This window comes from Schistocerca piceifrons, chromosome 4, assembly GCF_021461385.2.
Source record: "Schistocerca piceifrons isolate TAMUIC-IGC-003096 chromosome 4, iqSchPice1.1, whole genome shotgun sequence".
Lineage (NCBI taxonomy): Eukaryota > Metazoa > Arthropoda > Insecta > Orthoptera > Acrididae > Schistocerca > Schistocerca piceifrons.
Window position 1 is genome coordinate 145,987,667 of NC_060141.1, and position 21,436 is coordinate 146,009,102.

Below are 21,436 nucleotides of genomic sequence, written 5' to 3' on the forward strand. Positions count from 1 at the left end.
TCCAGACTGAAGCGACTAGAACCGCTCGGCCACAATCGCCGGCTATCAGTACGTATCCCTCCACTAAGATAAAAGATGTTGTAACCACTCATTCAACTTCAATTATTATAAAAGTGTTACATAAATAGACACAATAGCTTCGCTATTGCTTTCAGTTTTTCTTTAATTTTATTATTGCAGTAAACATTCCTTTGCATTTGGTTTTACCATTAACACGTATTTCATTATACCTTATTACGAAAATTTCTTTCTTTCTTGTAGCAGGTAAATATTTTCTGCAATTCTAGGATCAAACGTCAGAGCACTATGAGATTACACTGTGTTCTTGGAAACAGGTAAATTATTTAACTTTAATAATTTTATTTAATCAGTCTGGAGGAAATACTCCCTTACCCAGGGTACTTACCCCTGTGCAAATAATGATACTCATAATTATTTGTCAGCACTGCCCTTCCAGAGATTAGGTACTCTTTTCCCTAACTTCGCACCCTCACTGACATAATGTACCTCTCATCCCCTAAAGTGGTTGGGATCCTCCCTTCTTTGGGCCCACCCAAACCTGGTATAAGTTTCCTTCCCTGGAGCTACTTATCCATATACTCCTACAAAGTGATTGACATCCTCCCTTCCTTGAGTCCACTCAAAGCTGGTGTAAGTTCCCTTCTCCGGGGTAATTTACCCATAAACTCCCAATGACAGCCTTTATATACAACTAGAATTTATTTGGGTTTTGTGAAATATTATTTGACAGTATTTTGCTGCAGCAATCGTCGAAGGTATCACGCACTACTGTCTTGACAGCCCAACGCGTTTTATTCGGCATCTCATTAACTATAACGCTATGCTTTTTTTTGATACCTATTATGCAGTAGTCTATTTCTTTGGACGTTTCTTCACAGTGACTGCATACGATGGAGGTCCTTCCCATTATGAACTGTTTTTACCAGGTACATATCTATCCAGTTCATGGTCAACTATTCTTTTAAACATGAGTCATAGTTCTCTACATATTCCTGCCATGTGCTGAAAGTGGAAGTTCCTCACTGAGATATGAAACTACTGATTTTTTATCTTATTTACTGAACATTACTTGTCCTTTATACACATTTCTACATTCAACGTAGGCTAATCTGGCGTAGTCAGTCTTCATACTACTGGATATATTATAAAACTATACCGATTTTCAAATTTGTCAGTCTTTAGTACAGGTCTACCATGGTTTTTATCTGCTTGTAACCTTGGTTTTGAAACGTTTGTCAGGTACTTTACTTGTGTGATAATGTCATCGTTAAAGCGATGTTAAGCTATGATAATTCTTTACAGAACGAGTATTTCAACTTTTGGTGACATTCATACAAGGCATGTTCTGTACGAATGGATCAATAATTAATTTATGTTAGCCATCTTTCAGTTTCGAGTAACAGTGCAACATTTCTTTTGGCACTCATCAAGACTGGCCAACAAATTTTTGTAAATTGCACAGCCAACAAATTCTTGTAAATTGCAGAAAATAACCTTATTTTCACATTTTTACTAGAAATTCAAACGATTGAACTTAGGATAAAACTGCCCACTCGCTGCCGAGATGCCGGTGATCAACATTCATCGGTATCAGAGACTAATCCAGACACTGATTTCTCAAAACAGATCGTGCGTGAGTTATCGCGGCGAAGTTTCCAACGAGCCATTTAATTGCTGTCAAGGAGGTGTGACGGCACTTTAACAAATATGTTAATGCCATGGAGGTAAGAATTCTTACCTCCATGGTTAACGCAATGCATTTAATTGCTGCAATAGAAATATCTTTGACTGTGAAACATCTTAGATCTAGCAGAAAGCCCGAAACTTAATAAGCCTGTGGGTGTTTGTGTTATTATATGAGACATGGCTGTGTCTGTGATTAGAAATGTATGTGGATTATTTAGAACAACGGTGTCTCAGACTGGTAAGCACACTAATAAATACATATCTATATGAATTTTCATTTCGTGTGTTGTATTTGTTAAAACGGGCAGCAATTTTTGTATCTCTATATAAGAGCCAGGATTAGACTTTTAATATGCTGAAAACATTCCATTGGTGTTTGTTATTAAGTAACATCCAAATACGACACTTCAGTTTGCTGTTGAACCTTTGATGAATTAATCGTATGCCAGTGAAAGTACTTTCCTATATTTTTCACTTACAACTTGAATAGTACGATATGTATAGAATTTAGTGGGGATAGAGACAACGTATTTGAAAGCTGTCAATGTACAATTCCCTACAGGCTGTCTGAGCGGTGTTCCCATTCATCTTAGACGTAAACATGATAATGCAGCAGCTGCAGCAGAAACTAGGCGTAAGTCACCCATTTTTATTTACATATATTTTTCTTGTTTATTTTCTTCATACAGGAAGAGAATTATGGCCAGTATAGAAATATGCAATCAGTTTGCCTTGGTTGTTTGTATAATACACCTTTAATTAGTTTATTTTTTTTCAGTTCATGATATAATATATTGGATAATACATGTATATGTCTACCTTGTCTAATGTGACATTGATGTTACAGCAACTGCTCGTAAATTTGATGCTGCACAACGTGCACAATTGAGTGATTATGGCTGTTATGTAGCAGAATGTCTTCCAAAGTTTGTGCAGAAAGTCCAGCTGACAGCAGGTGATGAACTTGAAGTATTGATTGTCCCAGAGGGTGTAGTTCCAGTTTTACAATTCCTCAAGGACCATCACAACGCACAGTTTGCCAATCTTGTAGATATAGCAGGTGTTGATGTGCCTAGCAGACAGTTCAGATTTGAGGTATGTTACTAAGAAGTTTGTGTTGGCCCATAGTCAGTAAAACATAATTATTAAAATATCTAATTTTAACTCAAAATAAAAGTGCCCTTTAGATGTCTACTGGAGCAAAAGGGATCCATTTGCATTGCAATGCTTGCTATTTGATGCTGCCAATGCGAAAATTATTTTATAAGCATCGTGTTTTTCTTTATCTATAATGTTTGGCTTTGTAGTACGTGCTGATATAATATTCTTGATCAATAACTGTATCAAATCACAGCAGCTTTCTCAAGCTATTTTGGGTTTTTCCAACACTACAGTTATTGTCAGCATATAAAATACAGGTACTGGAATGTGTCTTGGAGGTTGCTGTTGTTATCGTCTTTAATCCAAAAGTGGTTTGATTCAACTATCCATGCGACTAGGTCCTATGTTTCGGAATCTGCTTACTATATTCATGTCTTGGTCTCCCTATATGATTCTTTCCCTCTATACATCCCTCCAGCATAAAGTGGCGATCCCTTGATGTCTCAGAATGTGTCCTATCAACAGACACCTTCTTCTAGCCATATTGTGCTACAAATTTTGTTTCTCGCCAATTCTATTGGATACCTTCTAATTAGTTATGTGATCTACTGATTTAATCTTCAGCATTCTTCTTTAGCACAGCATTTCAAAAGCTTCTATTATCTTATTGTCTAAACTGTTTATCGTCCATGTTTCACTTCCATATATGACTGCACTCCATACATATACTTTCAGGAAAGACTTCCTGTTGTATAGATCTATATTCAGTGTTAACAAATTTCCCTTCTTCAGAAAAGCATTTCTTTCCATTGCCAGTGTACATTTCAGATCCTCTCTACTTCAACCATCAGCAGTTATTTTGCTGCCCAAATAGCAAAACTCGCCTACTGCTTTTAATGTCTTGTTTCCTAATCCTAATTCTCTCAGCATTTCTGGATTTAATTCATCTACTTTCCACTATCCTTGTTTTGCTCTTGTTATTTTTATGTTATAGCCCTCTTCCAATACACTCTCACTTCTGTCCGGTCGTTCATCAGAGTCCTTTGCTGTCTCTGACAGAATTACAATATCATCAGCAACCTTCAGAGTTTTTATTTCTTCTGTTTGCTTTACTGATTGCTCAGTGTACTCATTGTATAACATCAGGGATAGGTTATAACCCTGTTTCACTCTCTTCTCAACCACTGCTTTCCTTTCACACCCCTTGACTCTGTTGTCTGGTTTCTGTGAAAGTTGTAAATACTCTTTTGCTCCCTGTACTTTACCTCTGCCTGCAGAACGTCAGAGTATTCCAGACAACATTGTGAGAAACTTTCTCTAAATTTATGAATCGTAGAGAAGTAGGTTTGCCTTTCCTTAACCTATTTCCCTAGAGAATTTGTAGGATCAGTATTGTCTCTTGTGATGTTGTATTGTTTCATCTGAATTCTTATCTCAGCACAAACAAATGTATTCTTTTTCCTCGCATCCTTGTCTTTTCATTATTTCCAGATTCTTTGCATCTCTGGTGCATTCTCTTTTCCAGTGAGCCCTACATCAGTACATAATTGATAGCTAATCTTCCTGGTGAAATATCAGGTAACCAGCCTTACTGTTCATAAAAAGAATTCAGATGATGTACTGTGACAGTCTGTGTACCAGTAAAAAGTAATTCTCGGAGATTTTTACATAAGTGATAGGATTTGCACTAGCTTCTACTCTCCAATACTGTATTCCCCATCATATCTCATAGAGATCAAGCGATCTGCCTGGCAAGATGCAGCACCTTCTAGAAACTATCTTCAGAACAAAAATCCACATATGTTATGTTATGTCCAAAATCCAGAGTTAAGGAAATGCTGGATGCCATCAAAGATATTAGAGGACCCACATGTTTTCAAATATTGGCTGGAAGTGTGGATGCCAAGACATCATCCAGACATATTGCTGTATTGAATATATAAGAAACATTCGCCTTTGCTAACACACAAATCTGCAGTGAAAGAGCACTGCCTCAATGAAGGTCACATGTTCAATTTTGAACTGATAAAGGTACCTCCATGCCTTTGGGTACTATTCAAGGAGACGCTAGTAAATAGTACATGATAATCTTGTCCACTGACGCAGTGGTTCCTAACTTTGTTCATTATAGTGTATTGTATCAGCATAACAAATTCTGTAAGAATAACTCTATCCCTGTGCTGAGAGTGGTACAGACAATGGATGGAACGGACAGACAGCATCATGGTTACAAATGTTAATGAAATTTAGTACAGTTAATACCTGCACTAAGGTAAGTTCATAAGTCAGACATTGAAATGTGAAACCCCTGGGGGACTGAGCTAGGCCCTCCCAAACTTACAATGTTGGTCTCTCTCTCTCTCTCTCTCTCTCTCTCTCTCTCTCTCTCTCTTTCTTCCTTTCTTTCTTTCTCCCCCCCACCCCCCTCCAAAAAATGTGCCACCATGTGTGACCACCTACCTCCTTAAATCAGATACAGCCAAATGGTTGATCTCATTTGAAAGGTATCACCTCTCCCTTGTAGGAGAAAGCAAGGATGTGTTGCAATGGCTCATGGTTGAGAAGTAATACAGCTACACAAGTTATCACATTTTTGCAAGTTTCCGGTATTTTTTATCTTGTGTGTGAATGATAGTATTGAAACAATATTTGGTGTGTATAGAGAGGTGATAAGGCTGAATTCATAAAACAAATTTGATTGTGTCACTTGCATGCACATACTGACTTTTCAGATTTTGAAAATTCCAAAATTGTCGAAAATCACTATTTGGGACCTCTCCAAATGCAATGTGTGAAAGATCAAAGCGTGCTTCAAATTGCTTCATTATGTAGCTTGTATCTAATTACCCCAAAATATATTTGTGTTACTCCCATTTATTGTAAGTCATTTAACTGTATTCTAATACTGATATAACACATTATACCAGGCATTCCATGAGCGAATGAGCCTATGAGAGGAGGTTAAAAATATGGAAGTCATGATTGTGCATAGTTTCAATGAAATCCTAAGGCACTGAAATTACATGTAGAGAATAGAATCATTCTGCAACTTTTTTTCCCCTTTCGTTTATTACCATCATCTTAGAGAAATTACACTTGCAGGTGATATTGGTTAACAGTAGTCTGGCAAGTAGGCAGACAGTTCATTGTTGCAATGATTGCCCACCATTATTGACAAACAGTTCATTATTAAGCTTGTTTTCAGTAGCACAGCTAGGAAATATGGAAACTAGTAAGCATCACCAAGTTCTTCTGCAATAATTTATTTTTTCGCAGTGAAAGCTCTTCCACATATCACTAAAATCATGCGTTGGTTTTTGATAGTAAAGAAAGACTCTCATTTCATTGAGTCATGTTCAAGATCAACTGAATTCCGTAAGTTATATGTTAATTCTAATTGTTTTTTCATACATAAACACTGTATGTTTTTTCATACATAAACACTGTATGGATGAGATGGCACATGCTGCCTGTGATGGAGGGGATAATTTATATGAGATAATTAAGTTGAAACCTATCCCCTAAAGCAGCAAACGATGACGCTATCTTTCAGGGATGTTTTCTGAAGTGTCCAAAGTGCATTATGTTAAATTCAACTTTAAATTCTTAATTTTTACTCTTTTTATTTTTATGGTGTTAATCCAGAACTATTAGTCAAAACTGCAGACAAAAATAATGCTGAATTACTGAAATTGTCCATTAATCTTGTCTATCAAATAATAAACGTTTGAAATTCATCTAAAGCAATCAAGGATTTAAATTAAACGTTTTATTTTGATTTCTCTAAATCCAAATCCCCATCACTTGTGGTAAGCCTTATAAGTGTAATAACAACTTATTGTTTTTATGTACAGACAGCAACCTAACACACCACCTATAATAAAGGTCTGCCAGCCCAGGAATCCTAATTGATCCACAACCACCATCCAATCACAGATGTACTGTCGCTGTGCACAGTATTGAATCATCTTATGAGAAGTGTGCATGACACTACAGTTCAGTATGGGAGTGAGTGGTGTAGTGCATGGTCAATGTGTGGATGACTTGGAGAAATGTTTTCTTGGTACAGCATTAGGACAGGAGTGTCATGAATTACCTTACTGTAGACAATCAGGACTCAAACATGTGTGACAACAGTGATGAGACAAAACACTTATTGGCTGTTCATACAGGATTACAAATTGATGATGAGGAAATTTTGTGAAACTTCATGGCAGATTAAAACTGTGTGCCAGACTGAGACTCGAACTCGGGACCTTTGCCTTTTGCGGGCAAGTGCTCTACCAACTGAGCTACCCAAGCACGACTCATGCCCCGTCCTCACAGCTTTACTTCTGCCAGTACCTCATCTCCTACCTTCCAAACTTTACAGAAGCTCTCCTGTGGACCCTGCAGAACTAGCACTCCTGAAAGAAAGGATATTGCAGAGACGTGGCTTAGCCACAGCTTGGGGGATGTTTCCAGAATGAGATTTTCACTCTGCAGTGGAGTGTGCACTGATATGAAACTTCCTGGCAGATTAAAACTGTGTGCCGTACTGAGACTCGAACTCGGGACCTTTGCCTTTCACTGGCAAGTGCTCTACCAACTGAGCTACCCAAGCACTGTTAACAAAGTTTCAAGAACAGGCTTTAAATGATTTCTGTAATAGTAAACCACAAACCCCTACTTATTGCTCACATAGAATAAGATTAGAATAAGTATTGTATACACAGAGGCACTCAAACAATCATTCTTCCCACACTCCATACGTGAGTGGAATAGCAAGAAACCCTAGTAACTGGTACAATGGGACGTACCGCCTACCATGCACCTAGAGTGGTTTGCAGAGTATAGATGTAGATGCAGATAGATGTTCTCAGACTTTATCCTGAAGGGCTCCAAAAGCAGTTTTCAGTTGTTATGCTGAATTCTTTGATATCCTGAAGGCACTGTGAGAGCAGATAAGATGGCATTACGGCAAGGACTTTCTTATGTGCTCTTATTCCCAAAGTGCCCTTCTTGCTACCGGTCACCCTTACACCTCCTGCTCACTGTTCGGTCCCTCTGTAGGCTGTTACCACAAATTGAGCTCAAAGATCACATGTTGGTGGGAGGCATAGTGGCTGCTGGTGTGGAGCTGTAAACTGTGACAGGTGAAGCTTTCAGTGTGACCATAGCTTACTTCTTTCTGGCTGTGAAAAGCTGAAGAAGTAGCACTTACAAGGGATGGAGTGGGACAATGCCCATTGACACATGGCTATCTTATACATTGCCAGTAACCGACATGTGTAAGAAATGTGGACCTCAGCTGTCAATATGACATCTTTATTGAATCTGTTCTATATTACAACCTGACGGCAGAACTGGATCTCCTACAGGACCTGCCTTCTATTTTGACTGCTAATGAGGTGAGAGTAGTTCATGTTTTAAGGCTTTGTGTGATGTCAGGACTCATTAAAAATAATAGGTGTGCGATTTTAGAATGTCATGCAGTGACTTGGTCACTTACTATTTCTGAGTAGTGACCCAGCCACAGTAATCTGGCAGTCTTTTGAATATGTCTGTACTGGTATATTATCTTCGATTTTTATCTAGTTACTGTGCTTTCTTCTATCTAAATTTTGTGGATGGTATTGCACATGTCTCCTGACATCTGTCCATACAACTGAGCGAGTGTTCCCATAATGCCAGCAGAAAATACATTCAGATTAAATGAGGTTCTCTTAAATTGAAGCCTCTGGCCATTGTACAGAAATGCGATGTATTTTGGCTTTCTGGGTGCAATAAAAATTACTAGTAATTTCTTGTGAGGTCAAAACTGTTTAAAAATTTGACACCATTAAATCACTGTAATAGCTTCTCTAAATTTTTGGGTTATCACCTTTTTATCCTGTTGATTACACTGGCATTTGATACAATGTTGACAGTTGTTTCACTACATTAATGCTGGTATGACTGCTGTGCTTACTTTCAAATTGCTAGATGATTCACATGTGTAGCATTATCTGGATTTGTTGGCGGACAGCAAGTTTTTGGGCCAATAGCACAGAGTAAGATTTTATACAAAATCATTAATGAGGGTTGGTTACAATTTATAAACACATTCTTTCATTAGTCTGGGCTGGGATGAAAATAACTTCTTGGTGATATCACAATACCTCTTTAAACGTCTCCTTTTGATGCCCGGCAACTTCTGTTAACTTCTAATTTCACTTGAATAGCTGCAACAGTGTCATTCACAACAACCTGTGTCTTTGTGCCATTATCTTTCCCTTGAAACTGCAGAATTGGAATTTCCGTGTCTTCTTCCACGTTAGTAGAACTCAGGCGCACTCTCACAGTGCCTGCACAGTCTTAGTCTCCAATTCTTTTAAAGCAAATGTTCTGAAGAAGAGAAATTTGTTAACATCGAGTATAGATTTAAATGTCAGGAAGTCATTTCTGAAAGTATTTGTATGGAGTGTAGCCATGTATGGAAGTGAAACATGGACGATAAATAGTTCGGACAAGAAGAGAATAGAAGCTTTTGAAATGTGGTGCTACAGAAGAATGCTGAAGATTAGATGGGTAGATCACATAACTAATGAGGAAGTATTGAATAGGCAGTTTGTGGCACAACTTGACTAGAAGAAGGGATCGGTTGGTAGGACATGCGTTGAGGCATCAAGGGATCACCAGTTTAGTATTGGAGGGCAGCGTGGAGGGTAAAAATCGTAGAGGGAGACCAAGAGATGAATACACTAAGCAGATTCAGAAGGATGTAGGTTGCAGTAGGTGCTGGGAGATGAAGAAGCTTGCACAGGATAGAGTAGCATGGAGAGCTGCATCAAACCAGTCTCAGGGCTGAAGACCACACACACACACACACACACACACACACACACACACACACACACACACACACACACACACTCTCCTATTCTTTTCTTGTTGAAACTATTTATTGTCCATGTTTCACATCCATACATGGCTACACTCTATACAAACACTTTCAGAAAAGACTTCCTGACACTTGAGTCTATACTTGATGTTAACAAATTTCTCTTCTTCAGAAAAACTTTCCTTGTCATTGCTAGTCTACATTTCATATCCTCTTTTCTTGGACCATCCTCAGTTATTTTTCTGCCCAAGTAGCAAAACTCGTCTACTACTTTAAGTAGTCTCATTTCCTAGTCTAATCCCCTCAGAATCACCAGATTTAATTTGCCTGCATTATATTATCCTTGTTTTGCGTTTGCTCATGTTCATCTTGCATCCTCCGTTCAAGACACTGTTGATTCCGTTCAACTGTTTTTCCAAGTCCTTTGCCATCTCTAACAGAATTACAATGTTGTTGGCAAACCTCAGTGATTTTATTTCTTCTCCCTGGATTTTAATTCCTACTCCAAATTTTTCTTTGGTTTCCTGTACTGCTTGTTCAGTTTAGAGATTGAATAACACCAGGAATAGGTTACAACCCTGTCTCACTCCCTTCTTAACCACTGCTTCCCTTTCATGCCCCTTGACTCTCATAACTGCCTTCTGGTTTCTGTACATATTGTAAATAGCCTTTCGCTCCCTGTATTTTACCCCTGCGCACATTCAGAATTTGAAAGAGTATTCCAGTCAATATTGTCAGAAGATTTCTGTAAGTGTACAAATGCTAGAAATGTAGGTTTGCCTTTCCTTATCCTAGCTTGTAAGATAAGTCGTAGGGTCAGTGTTGCCTTGCGTATTCCTACATTTCCACAGGCATTAAACTTATCTTCCCCAAGGTCAGCTTCTGTCGAGTTTTCCATTCATCCGTTAAGAATTTGTGTTAGTATTTTGCAGCCATAAATTATTAAACTGATAGCTCGGTAATTTTCACACCTGTCAGCACCTGCTTTCTTTGGAACTGGAATTATTATATTCTTCTTGAAGTCTGAGGGTATTTTGCGTGTCTCGTACATCTTGCCCACCGGATGGAAGACCTTGGTTATGGTTGGCTCTCCCAAGGCTATCGTAGTTCTACCAGTAATGGAATGTTGTCTACTCCTGGGACTCATTTCTACTTAGGTCTTTCGGTGCTCTGTCAAAATTCTTCATTCAGTATCGCATTTTCTATCTCATCTTCATCTACGTCTTCTTCCATTTCCGTAATACTATCCTCAAGTACATCACCCTTGTATAGACCCTCTATATAAGCATTCCACCTTTTGGCTGTCCCTTCTTTGCTTAGGACTGGTTTACCATCTGAGCTCTATATAGGTGGTTCTCTTTTCTCAAAAGGTCTCTTTAATTTTTCTGTAGGCGGCATCTATCTTACCCATAGTGATATATGCTTCTGCATCCTCACATTTGTCCTCTAGCCATTCCCGGTTAGTGTTTTTCACTTCCTGTTGATCTCATTTTTGAGATGTTTGTATTCCTTTTCACCTGCTTCATTTACTGCGTTTTTATGTTTTCTCCTTTCATCAATTAAATTCAAATATCTCTTGTGTTACCTAAGGACTTCTATTAGTTCTCGTCTTTTTACCTACTTTATCCTTTGGTGTCTTCACTATTTTATCTCTCAAAGCTACCTGTTCTTCTTCTACTGTATTTGTTTCCTCTGGTCTTGCCAATTATTCCCTAATGCTCCCTCTGAAACACTCTACGGCCTCTGGTTCTTTCAGTTTATCCGCGTCCCAGCTTTTTAATTTTCTACCCCTCTGTGACTTCCTTAGTTTTAATCTACAGTTCACAACAAATAGATTGTGGTCAGAGTCCACATCTGCCCCTGGAAATGTCTTACAATCTAAAATCTGATTCTAAAGGCTCTCTCTTACTATCATATTTAACGGTTGGAACTTAAACAGTTGCAACTATTTATTCACAACCGATACAAAAGAGTTACATGTTTGCACCTGACACTGTCCTTCAAAGTAGTCACTAGTGTTATGTAAAACCCGTTGCCAACAGTGTGGAAGGCGTTGTGTACTGTTACCAGAGCCTGCTCTGTTGATGGTGTGAATGGAGCGGTCTACTGTATGTCGAATCTCTTTAACAGTTCTGAAGCGAATCCCATGAAGTGAAGTGGTTCCTCCATCTTCGGAATCAAATCAAAGTCACAAGGACTTAAGTCTGGGGAGTATGGTGGGTGGTACAATACTTCCCCGTCCCATCGACCGAACAGAGCAGCCACAGCTTGCACTGTATGCACCTGGGCATTGTTGTGTAATATGACGGGTTGGTTCACAGAAAGTGTTGCTGCTTCTTTCCCAAAGCTGGCTGCAGGTGACTTAAGTGCTTGTGACTTTGATTTGATTCCGAAGATAAAGAAACCACTTCGTGGCATTCGCTTCAGAACTGTTCCAGATATTCGACAGGCAGTAGACTGCTCCATTTGCACCATTCATAGAACAGGCTCTGCTAACGGTATACTACGCCTTCCACATCGCTGGCAACAGGTTCTGGACAACGTTGGTGACTGCTCTGAATGAAAGTAACAGGTGCAAACATGTAACTCTTTTGTATTGGTTGTAAATAAATAGTTGTGCTTACAGGCTTTTTCAGTGGAATAATATATTTTTTTAAGAGTCATCCATGGTTGGTGAAATGAGAATTAGTATGACTTTCAAACATATTATTTTTATGCCAGTAATGTGCTTTTCCATAAACTATTGACGTGGCTTGTCCTTAATTTCTTGTCTAGTAAACCGCTGACTCAGGATCCAGTCACAGTTACAGCTGCATTACCACATTAGTGAGGTGACATTATGTGTACACCTAGATTTTTGACTCTAACATGGCAAAAGAAAATTCTTCAAATCGTCCCTGGATAATATGTAGTTAAATACATGCCTTCCATGAGTTAATTGGCTTTAAGGACATAGTCTCATTCCATGTTCTGTGTGGGGAAACACTTCATCTACAGCAAAACAATAATGAAATTTTGAGTCTTCTTCCAACAGGGGTTTAGGGTTCCACTCTCCCATCACAGTCACGGTAACACTTGTCAGTATCAGCAGATAAAAAAACAATCATTCTGCTTCAAAAAATAGTTTACAAGACTGTGGATTGTAATTATAAAATGTTGATCCATATTTATCAGGAGCTTTATCCCTGATGTCCTGGTGTGCTTTCCATTGAAGCTGCCCAAGCAGTTCAGTAAATTTAATAGTTCCCAGTACTAATCAACAGTTTTCTTCCAGATTTCTTAAGTTGGTGTTGATAAATATTCAGGTTGCAGATGATGATACATTGCCTTTGATATTTCAGCAACAGTTATCAAATGATAGTGTGTCTTAAAAGAGGAGGAGGAGAAGGAGAAGAAGAAGAAGAAGAAGGATACAGATTCAGTTCTTTAATTTAAGAAAAAGTGGGATACAGATTCAACTCTTTAATCACCTTAAGGCTTAGTTCACATGAACAGATTCTTTGCGGAACATAGCTGTACGGCAAAGTTTCAACAAACTCTGCTTTTGTAGTTTCTCAAAACTCCATATTTCTCTTATAGCTGATATGCTGCATTGTGTTCTTCAGAGACAAAATGTAGCAGATAGGTAAATTAAATTGCAATTATGACAGAATCTGATAATGAGTCTTTTAAACATGTAACTAAGGAAAAGCCAGATCATATAGCAATAAAATTTTGAATTGATGTAATTTCTGAAATATTCATGGCACAATTGCTGACTGGACACCAGGAAACAGGTCTGATATAATCACCGTGGATGATAAAACAGTTACTGAATGTTTCGTGAACAAAGCTGTTAGTGCAGACAAGACAAACTGAAATATATGCTACTTGTGTAAGGCTACCTGTGCTACCTTATCTGTGATTGTCTAGCTCCAGTTTTAAAATGAAAATAATTAGTAATGAAATGTTAGCTTTGAATGTGACTAATTGACTTAATAAATTATATACGAAAGAGAAACAAGAGCCACGACTCTGCATAGCGCCAAGATACATCACTTATTTCATCTACATCTACATTTATACTCCGCAAGCCACCCAACGGTGTGTGGCAGAGGGCACTTTACGTGCCACTGTCATTACCTCCCTTTCCTGTTCCAGTCGCGTATGGTTTGCGGGAAGAACGACTGTCTGAAAGCCTCCGTGCACGCTCTAACCTCTCTAATTTTACTTTCGTGATCTCCTCGGGAGGTATAAGTAGGGGGAAGCAATATATTCGATACCTCATCCAGAAACGCACCCTCTCGAAACCTGGCGAGCAAGCTACACCGCGATGCAGAGCGCCTCTCTTGCAGAGTCTGCCACTTGAGTTTGTTAAACATCTCCGTAATGCTATCACGGTTACCAGATAACCCTGTGACGAAACGCGCCGCTCTTCTTTGGATCTTCTCTATCTCCTCCGTCAACCCGATCTGGTACGGATCCCACACTGATGAGCAGTACTCAAGTATAGGTCGAACGAGTGTTTTGTAAGCCACCTCCTTTGTTGATGGACTACATTTTCTAAGGACTCTCCCAATGAATCTCAACCTGGTACCTGCCTTACCAACAATTAATTTTATATGATCATTCCACTTCAAATCTTTCTGCACACATACTCCCAGATATTTTACAGAAGTAACTGCTACCAGTGTTTGTTCCGCTATCATATAATCATACAATAAAGGATCCTTCTTTCTATGTATTCGCAATACATTACATTTGTCTATGTTAAGGGTCAGTTGCCACTCCCTGCACCAAGTGCCTATCCGCTGCAGATCTTCCTGCATTTCACTACAATTTTCTAATGCTGCAACTTCTCTGTATACTACAGCATCATCCGCGAAAAGCCGCATGGAACTTCCGACACTATCTACTAGGTCATTTATATATATTGTGAAAAGCAATGGTCCCATAACACTCCCCTGTGGCACGCCAGAGGTTACTTTAACGTCTGTAGATGTCTCTCCATTGATAACAACATGCTGTGTTCTGTTTGCTAAAAACTCTTCAGTCCAGCCACACACTGTTGTTGTTGTTGTGGGCTTCAGTCCTGAGACTGGTTTGATACATCCTTCTGAATCTGCTTAGTGTATTCATCTCTTGGTCTCCGTCTACGATTTTTACCCTCCACGCTGCCCTCCAGTACTAAATTGGTGATCTCTTGATGGCTGAGAACATGTCCTACCAACCGATCCCTTCTTCTAGTCAAGTTGTGCCACAATTCTGTTCAATACCTCCTCATTAGTTATTTGATCTACCCATCTAATCTTCAGCATTCTTCTCTAGCACCACATTTAGAAAGCTTCTATTCTCTTCTTGTCTAAACTATTTATCGTCCATGTTTCACTTCCATACATGGCTACACTCCATACAAATACTTTCAGAAACGACTTCCTGACACTTAAATCAATACTCGATGTTAACAAATTTCTCTTCTTCAGAAACGCTTTCCTTGCCATTGCCAGTCTACATTTTATATCCTCTCTACTTCGACCATCATCAGTTATTTTGCTCCCCAAATAGCAAAACTCCTTTACTACTTTAAGTACCTCATTTCCTAATTTAATTCCCTCAGCATCACCCGACTTAATTCGACTACATTCCATCATCCTCGTTTTGCTTTTGTTGTTGTTCATCTTATATCCTCCTTTCAAGACACTGTCCATTCCATTCAACTGCTCTTCCAAGTCCTTTGCTGTCTCTGACAGAATTACAATGTCATCGGCGAACCTCAAAGTTTTTATTTCTTCTCCATGGATTTTAATTCCTACTCCGAATTTTTCTTTTGTTTCCTTTACTGCTTGCTCAATATACAGATTGAATAACATTGGGGATAGGCTACAACCCTGTCTCACTCCCTTCCCAACCACTCCTTCCCTTTCATGCCCCTCGAATCTTATAACTGCCATCTGCTTTCTGTACAAATTGTAAATGGCCTTTCGCTCCCTGTATTTTACCCCTGCCACCTTCAGAATCTGAAAGAGAGTATTCCAGTCAACATTGTCACAAGCTTTCTCTAAGTCTACAAATGCTAGAAATGTAGGTTTACCTTTCCTTAATCTTTCTTCTAAGATAAGTCGTAGGGTCAGTATTGCCTTACATGTTCCAACATTTCCACGGAATCCAAACTGATCTTCCCCGAGGTCGGCTTCTACCAGTTTTTCCATTCGTCTGTAAAGAATCCGCGTTAGTATTTTGCAGCTATGACTTATTAAACTGATAGTTCGGTAATTTACTAGAGATTGGAAATAGGTGTGGCTCTCCTTCCAGTTTTAAAAACAATTTTGGTATGTTACATTTTGCATTAGCAATATACGGCCTAAAATGCACCACGTGTAAACAGCCCTGTGACTATATCTTTTCAATTATAAACTTGTTGAAATATGTGCAGTAATTTACTTAATTTCAAAGTATATAATAACTATAAGCAATAACGAAAAGAGCCAGTTCATTATTAAGACACCATGTGAGACTATAAGATGCGAAAGACTATTGTCAAAATTGAATGAGATTATGTAGCACAAATTGTGTGAATCATAAAAAGTGGTTCTTCTGGTCAATGATGGATTGTTTCATCATTAGTATTAATTGATAAGCAATCAGAAGTTCATTAAGCACAATGAATTTGATGTCACTATTAGTTTATTATATTCTTTGTCAAAGGGCATTATTTGATTACAGGAACAAAATCATGCCATGAGATAAGAATACAGTTCCAACTTTCATGAATGCTTCAGCATTGGATGGCATTCCTTACTTGCGATTTACTGTTCAGTATTTATTATGATGCACAACCATAAAATGCATTGCACTACTTGGCTTCCTTTTGAATATTTCCTCTGACTGAGGGTTTGAGGCCAGCCACAGCTGCAGACTCCACTTTTGACAACTGTCACGATGGTGTGCGCTCAAAAAGCAGAAACCGTAAAACTCGTTGAGCCCTGAGATGATTTACAGTGCATTGTCACATCTCCCAGAAGTAGTTTTAATGTTAGTCAAGATGCAGCAACGTTCACCTCATAAGTTTCATCTGGTAAACTGCAGTCATCTTCAGATTCCATATTGCAGCATAAGAAGCCTTGGAATTCTGAATCTCAAGGAACATTTACAGCTCTTTTGTAAGTGGGGTCAGTAAATGTGATGCCCTGAACCATTTTGGTACTGAAAATCTAACCACCGGTCGCCCTGTTCCTTTCTTCGGAGGTCTAGCCAGACTGTGATACTGGCTGATTCTGTGGTTCTTGAGGTAGTGCTGGACTGCACTGCCAGTTCTCCGTTACTGTAAACTCTGGGAATACTTCAGGATAACTGTGATACCTGGTGTATCACAGAGATTTGGTACCTAACCCTTACCACCCAGACTGCAAAGACAGTACAAATCTAACATGTTTTCCTCAGTGTGTGTTGCATTACATATTCATGATGTGGATAGCTGTTTTGGCAGAACAATCATTAGTGGGCAGCCTCTGGACAGTTTACTGCAGCTGAGTTGTGTTAGATTCACCCATGCAAATATAGTAAATTGGTGAACTGTACGTCCTGTTTGTGGGATTGTGCTGAATTCTGTCTTGGCTATCCAAAGTTTGTTGGGACCAAGATGCAGAAGTTGAAAGAACACAGGTGGGCCAGCTGTGGATGTTAGTCATGCACTGTTGAATGTTGTTAGAGGGGACATAGGTTATGGAACACCACAGGATGCATATTAATGGAAATTCTGCTAAGAGGTGCAGAAGTGCAGTCCTGTGAGTAAATGCATCATAAGATCACTGGTCTGAATTAGCTGGCCAATTGTTTGTACTGAAATTGGTTGGTCCAAGATGCAACTATGTCATCTCAAGTATGAGGTCACAGGACAGAAAATAAGAGACCTACATCTGGGAAGGTGACACCAGCATTGGTAACATGCTGCTCAAAAGCTCTACACAAGCCTATGTTCATTATGACTGTCACCCAGCCATATGCTGCTATGGAGAAACTGCTTGTTGTAACAAGATTGATGTTGGTGCTTGGCATTCTGATGCTGTGTCTGTGGGACTGCACATACATGTGAGCCTGTGTCAACTAAAGGTGGCAATTTAGTGGCTTGGTCTATCACTCTAGGCATCATGGTTTTTGTAAAGTTACTGTTGCTGGCAGGCTTACTGTTAAGCCACAGGAGACTGCCGGTTTTATTTCCTGACCGGAGCATGGCGATATACATCAGCATGCCCTGTGTCTGAGGCATCTCAGGGTAGAAAAATTCCTTCAAATAGAGTGTGGGCAAGGTTCGATTAGAACCAGATCCTTGAGAAGCAGTGCATACCTTTTTCTTGTGAGCTGTTTGTGCTCTTCTTGGCCCTTTACACAGTCTGTGAGGCACAACCTGGTGATACAAGTTCTCTGTAGTGTTATTATATGCTATGTTGCAAGATTGAGATTGAGGGGGCGTAGGAATAGGATAGGGTACTGTTTAGAATGCTACTTTAGGGGTTGAGGGTAGAGATTCATCATAATTTTGCAAGCTGAGAGGCACCCATTCTTCCTATGATATCAATTACCCAGTGCCATTGTGAAGCAGTTATCATCCAGAAATTACCATACCACTGAAACTGAAAAAGTCGACATCTTCTTTGTCACAGCTTTGACTGTCTCATCTTTCGTTGGGATAAGGAGTGCTTCATCTAAATTTTTGCCTTTGTTCCCAATAGTAGTAGTCTGTATCCAAACCAACCTAATCAACATCCTAGTTGAATTATGTGCCTTACCGTCTCCCAATCGCGCACTCGTGGCTGTATAATCTATGGATGACCCAGAGTGCAGAGCTCTGCTTCTCACCCCCTTACCTGGCTGTTTCTTTACCATATGCTTTATATCATTGCCCTATTCCTGTTGCCACCGTTTTTCTTTTCAAAATATTATTTTATACCAACAGTCATCGTATTTTCTTTTATTACTGTCAACATCTGAAAAGGTCATGTGACTTCACCTGTACTTACTCTTTTGTTAACGGATTCCATTTTCCTTAATTTTTTGTAACTTTTGCTTCCAGTAAGCAGAGGACCAAACGTGCACAGCATGAGGCTTGTTTTTGGTAGCAGCATGCAATAGAACTTTTTTTATTTTTAAAGAAAATGAACTTCATATGTTTTAATAAAAACCAAAGTACTTTTTGAAAGCACTTATTCTAAGAGCATTAACGTAATCATCATCATGGTGCTGAGCACTGACAGATTGGAATCAGTGGGTTGTAACTGTTGAAAGAATTCTCACCACTGGTTGGATACAGTTGCAACTAAGGAGGCTAATGCTTGTGGCATCCGTGGTACCCTCAATAAAGCAATACATGCCTCTCTGGCCATTCTATAGGGCAAGCGCCTCGGGGAGTTCAGTTTCCTACAGTTCCTGAGCTGTTCTCTAAGCACGGGGCATGCAGTGTTGAAAAGAGTGCTTAGGTAACCAGTCCTCCTGAAGAATGGATTATATGAGGTGCATCAATTAACAGTAGCAGAACACATGCTGCTTGCCTAATGTATTTTTAATCATTGAAAGAAAAGAGGATGGCATTGAGAAAGTTTCACCTTTGTACATTGGCAAGGGTCTTTAGGTCACTCTTGGTACTTTAAGATCTTTAATGTGGTTAAGAAATGGGATATTCTTGTCTGAAACATCCAGTTCCCAGTGAACAACAGATCCCAAGATAGCTTAATGCCCAGGAGATAGCCATAGAAACTGAGCTACACATCATCTTGAATTATAGCAAAGGTGTTTCAAGTGGAGTCATTACAGAAATTCCAAAAGAAGTGAAGGATGAGTGGGATTGAGGAGGAGTGATTTAAGTGCACTCCATTCTAGTGTATAAAGGAGAAGCCACTTACAGCAGATGTGATAAGGCTGCCCATGATGGAGGTATTTGTTTATCTCCTCTGGTGTGTAAACTGTTCTGGAAATAACTCTGCCAGGAGTAAATATGGCACCATATCCCTGGAAGAAAAGAAGATACAAGATATCAGAATAACAAAGCAAATTCCATACAGGGAAACCAAACGTATAGATATAAAGCCATGTGATCCACTTTGTTCATTACTTTTTAGCTTTGGCCTCAAAAACTACATCCAGAAAGCTGATGCACCTACATGAACATGGGTAAAAATTACAAGCATGAACATCTACACTTCTTAAGTGTAATTGCAAAAGTGCTCTTCTAGCTTACAATATCACAACAGGCATATTTCAGCAAACATTGCTAAGGCCACAAATGTAACTTAAATATCTCCTCCAAAAGAAAAACTCACAGAAAAATGTATAACACAAAATCATAAACCATCAGATCATGAAAATCCAATTTTGTCTGACAGTTCAAACAATTCAGCTTCAGAGTCTGTAGAATATGAAGGTGGCCAAAGGCAATTATCCAGGCTTTCAACTAAATCTGCAAGTGTTAAAGGATCCCCACCCCTGTGGAACAACAGGAGGAAAGATAAATATCACTGATAAAATGGCTCCCACACTACAGTGGGACATTAATGGATTCAGAGCTCATGTGGAGGAACTGAAACATTTAGTACAGGGGACACCATAGTGTTTGTGTATACAAGATGCATGTTTTAAGGCTTCGACGCCCCTGTACTTTGTGGATATGGCCATCATGGAAAGGACTACCTGAGTGGGGAGAAAGCAAAAGCTAAAGGTGAAGTGGTCATCTTTTTAGATGATACATACCACTTTTCTCCTCTCCCCCTTAATATGTTGTGCAAGCAGTTGCTGTAACAGTATACCTGCAACGTAAGTTCACTATCTGTTCCATCTACCATATCTGTTGAGCAGGAGGATCTCAGTAACCTCATCACACGGCTACCCCACACATTTCTCTTATATGGGGTTTTAATTTTAATGCTCATGGCCGCTGGAGAGGAGCTGTTTAGAACCTCTTGTTGATAGCGAACCTTTGTCTTTTGAAAATAGGGCAGTGTAAACATTTCAGCACTGGTACAACACTACTCACTGCCACTGATGTTTAGATGTGTTGTCCAGCCCTTGCACACACTGCACATTGGGAAGTGACTGACACTTGTATTGCAGTGATCAAAAGTAAACTGCCATGAAGGATGCTCAGTAACATGAACTAGACACTGTAACAGCCAACTAGTAAAGCCCCACATTGGTTTTAGATTAATGTTTGTGCTGTTATAATCTGTGATCATATTGGTTTAGTGTTGGACTCTTGATTTCAATGGCATTGGTAGATAGCTTTTGTCCAAAGGTACAGGTCTCATGGTAATAAAATTCCTAACCAAATATCTGACACGACCCATGTCAATCTTCTACTCTTACCACTCCATATAACTAAGTCAGAAACACACAAAAAGAAATAAGGGCTCTTGAAGTCAGATCAGTTTGAAATACACTCTCTTTTACTTTAAATAAGTTAATACAAAAGTCCCTATGATGAGTAAAGTTCAGAGTATATTAGGATTCACACAGTTCACCTGGGTGGGGCAAATAAAAGTGGCCTGGACGAGTGGATATGATTGGATTACCATTTGTGGCAGCATTAATGGAGCAGGAAAAGACCTACAGTTACTTCCAATAGGATGGAGCAACTACCCATGCAGCTGGCCGAACCTCGGAGCACGTTATACGATCTTCACTTCCGACAGACTTGTTTGCAGAGATCAGTCTAGTTGTGGCCCTAGCTGGCCGTGCCAAGTCACTTGATCTGTCATTGTGCAATTTCTTTGTGTGGGGAGCCTTCAATTCTAAGGTGTA

General features: G+C 39.2%; 1 protein-coding gene across 1 annotated transcript in view; it reads left to right on the forward strand.

Moving 5' to 3' along the window:
• Window positions 1-1,784: 1,784 nt before the first annotated feature.
• LOC124795018 (NADH dehydrogenase [ubiquinone] iron-sulfur protein 3, mitochondrial-like) overlaps window positions 1,785-21,436 on the forward strand; it is a 78,324-nt gene continuing 58,672 nt past the window's right edge. Inside the window, exons 1-3 of the mRNA XM_047258783.1 lie at window positions 1,785-1,945; window positions 2,270-2,341; window positions 2,555-2,802. Of these exons, the coding sequence (XP_047114739.1) occupies window positions 1,885-1,945; window positions 2,270-2,341; window positions 2,555-2,802 (381 nt within the window). The 5' untranslated portion in view covers window positions 1,785-1,884. The remainder of the gene's footprint in view (window positions 1,946-2,269; window positions 2,342-2,554; window positions 2,803-21,436) is intronic.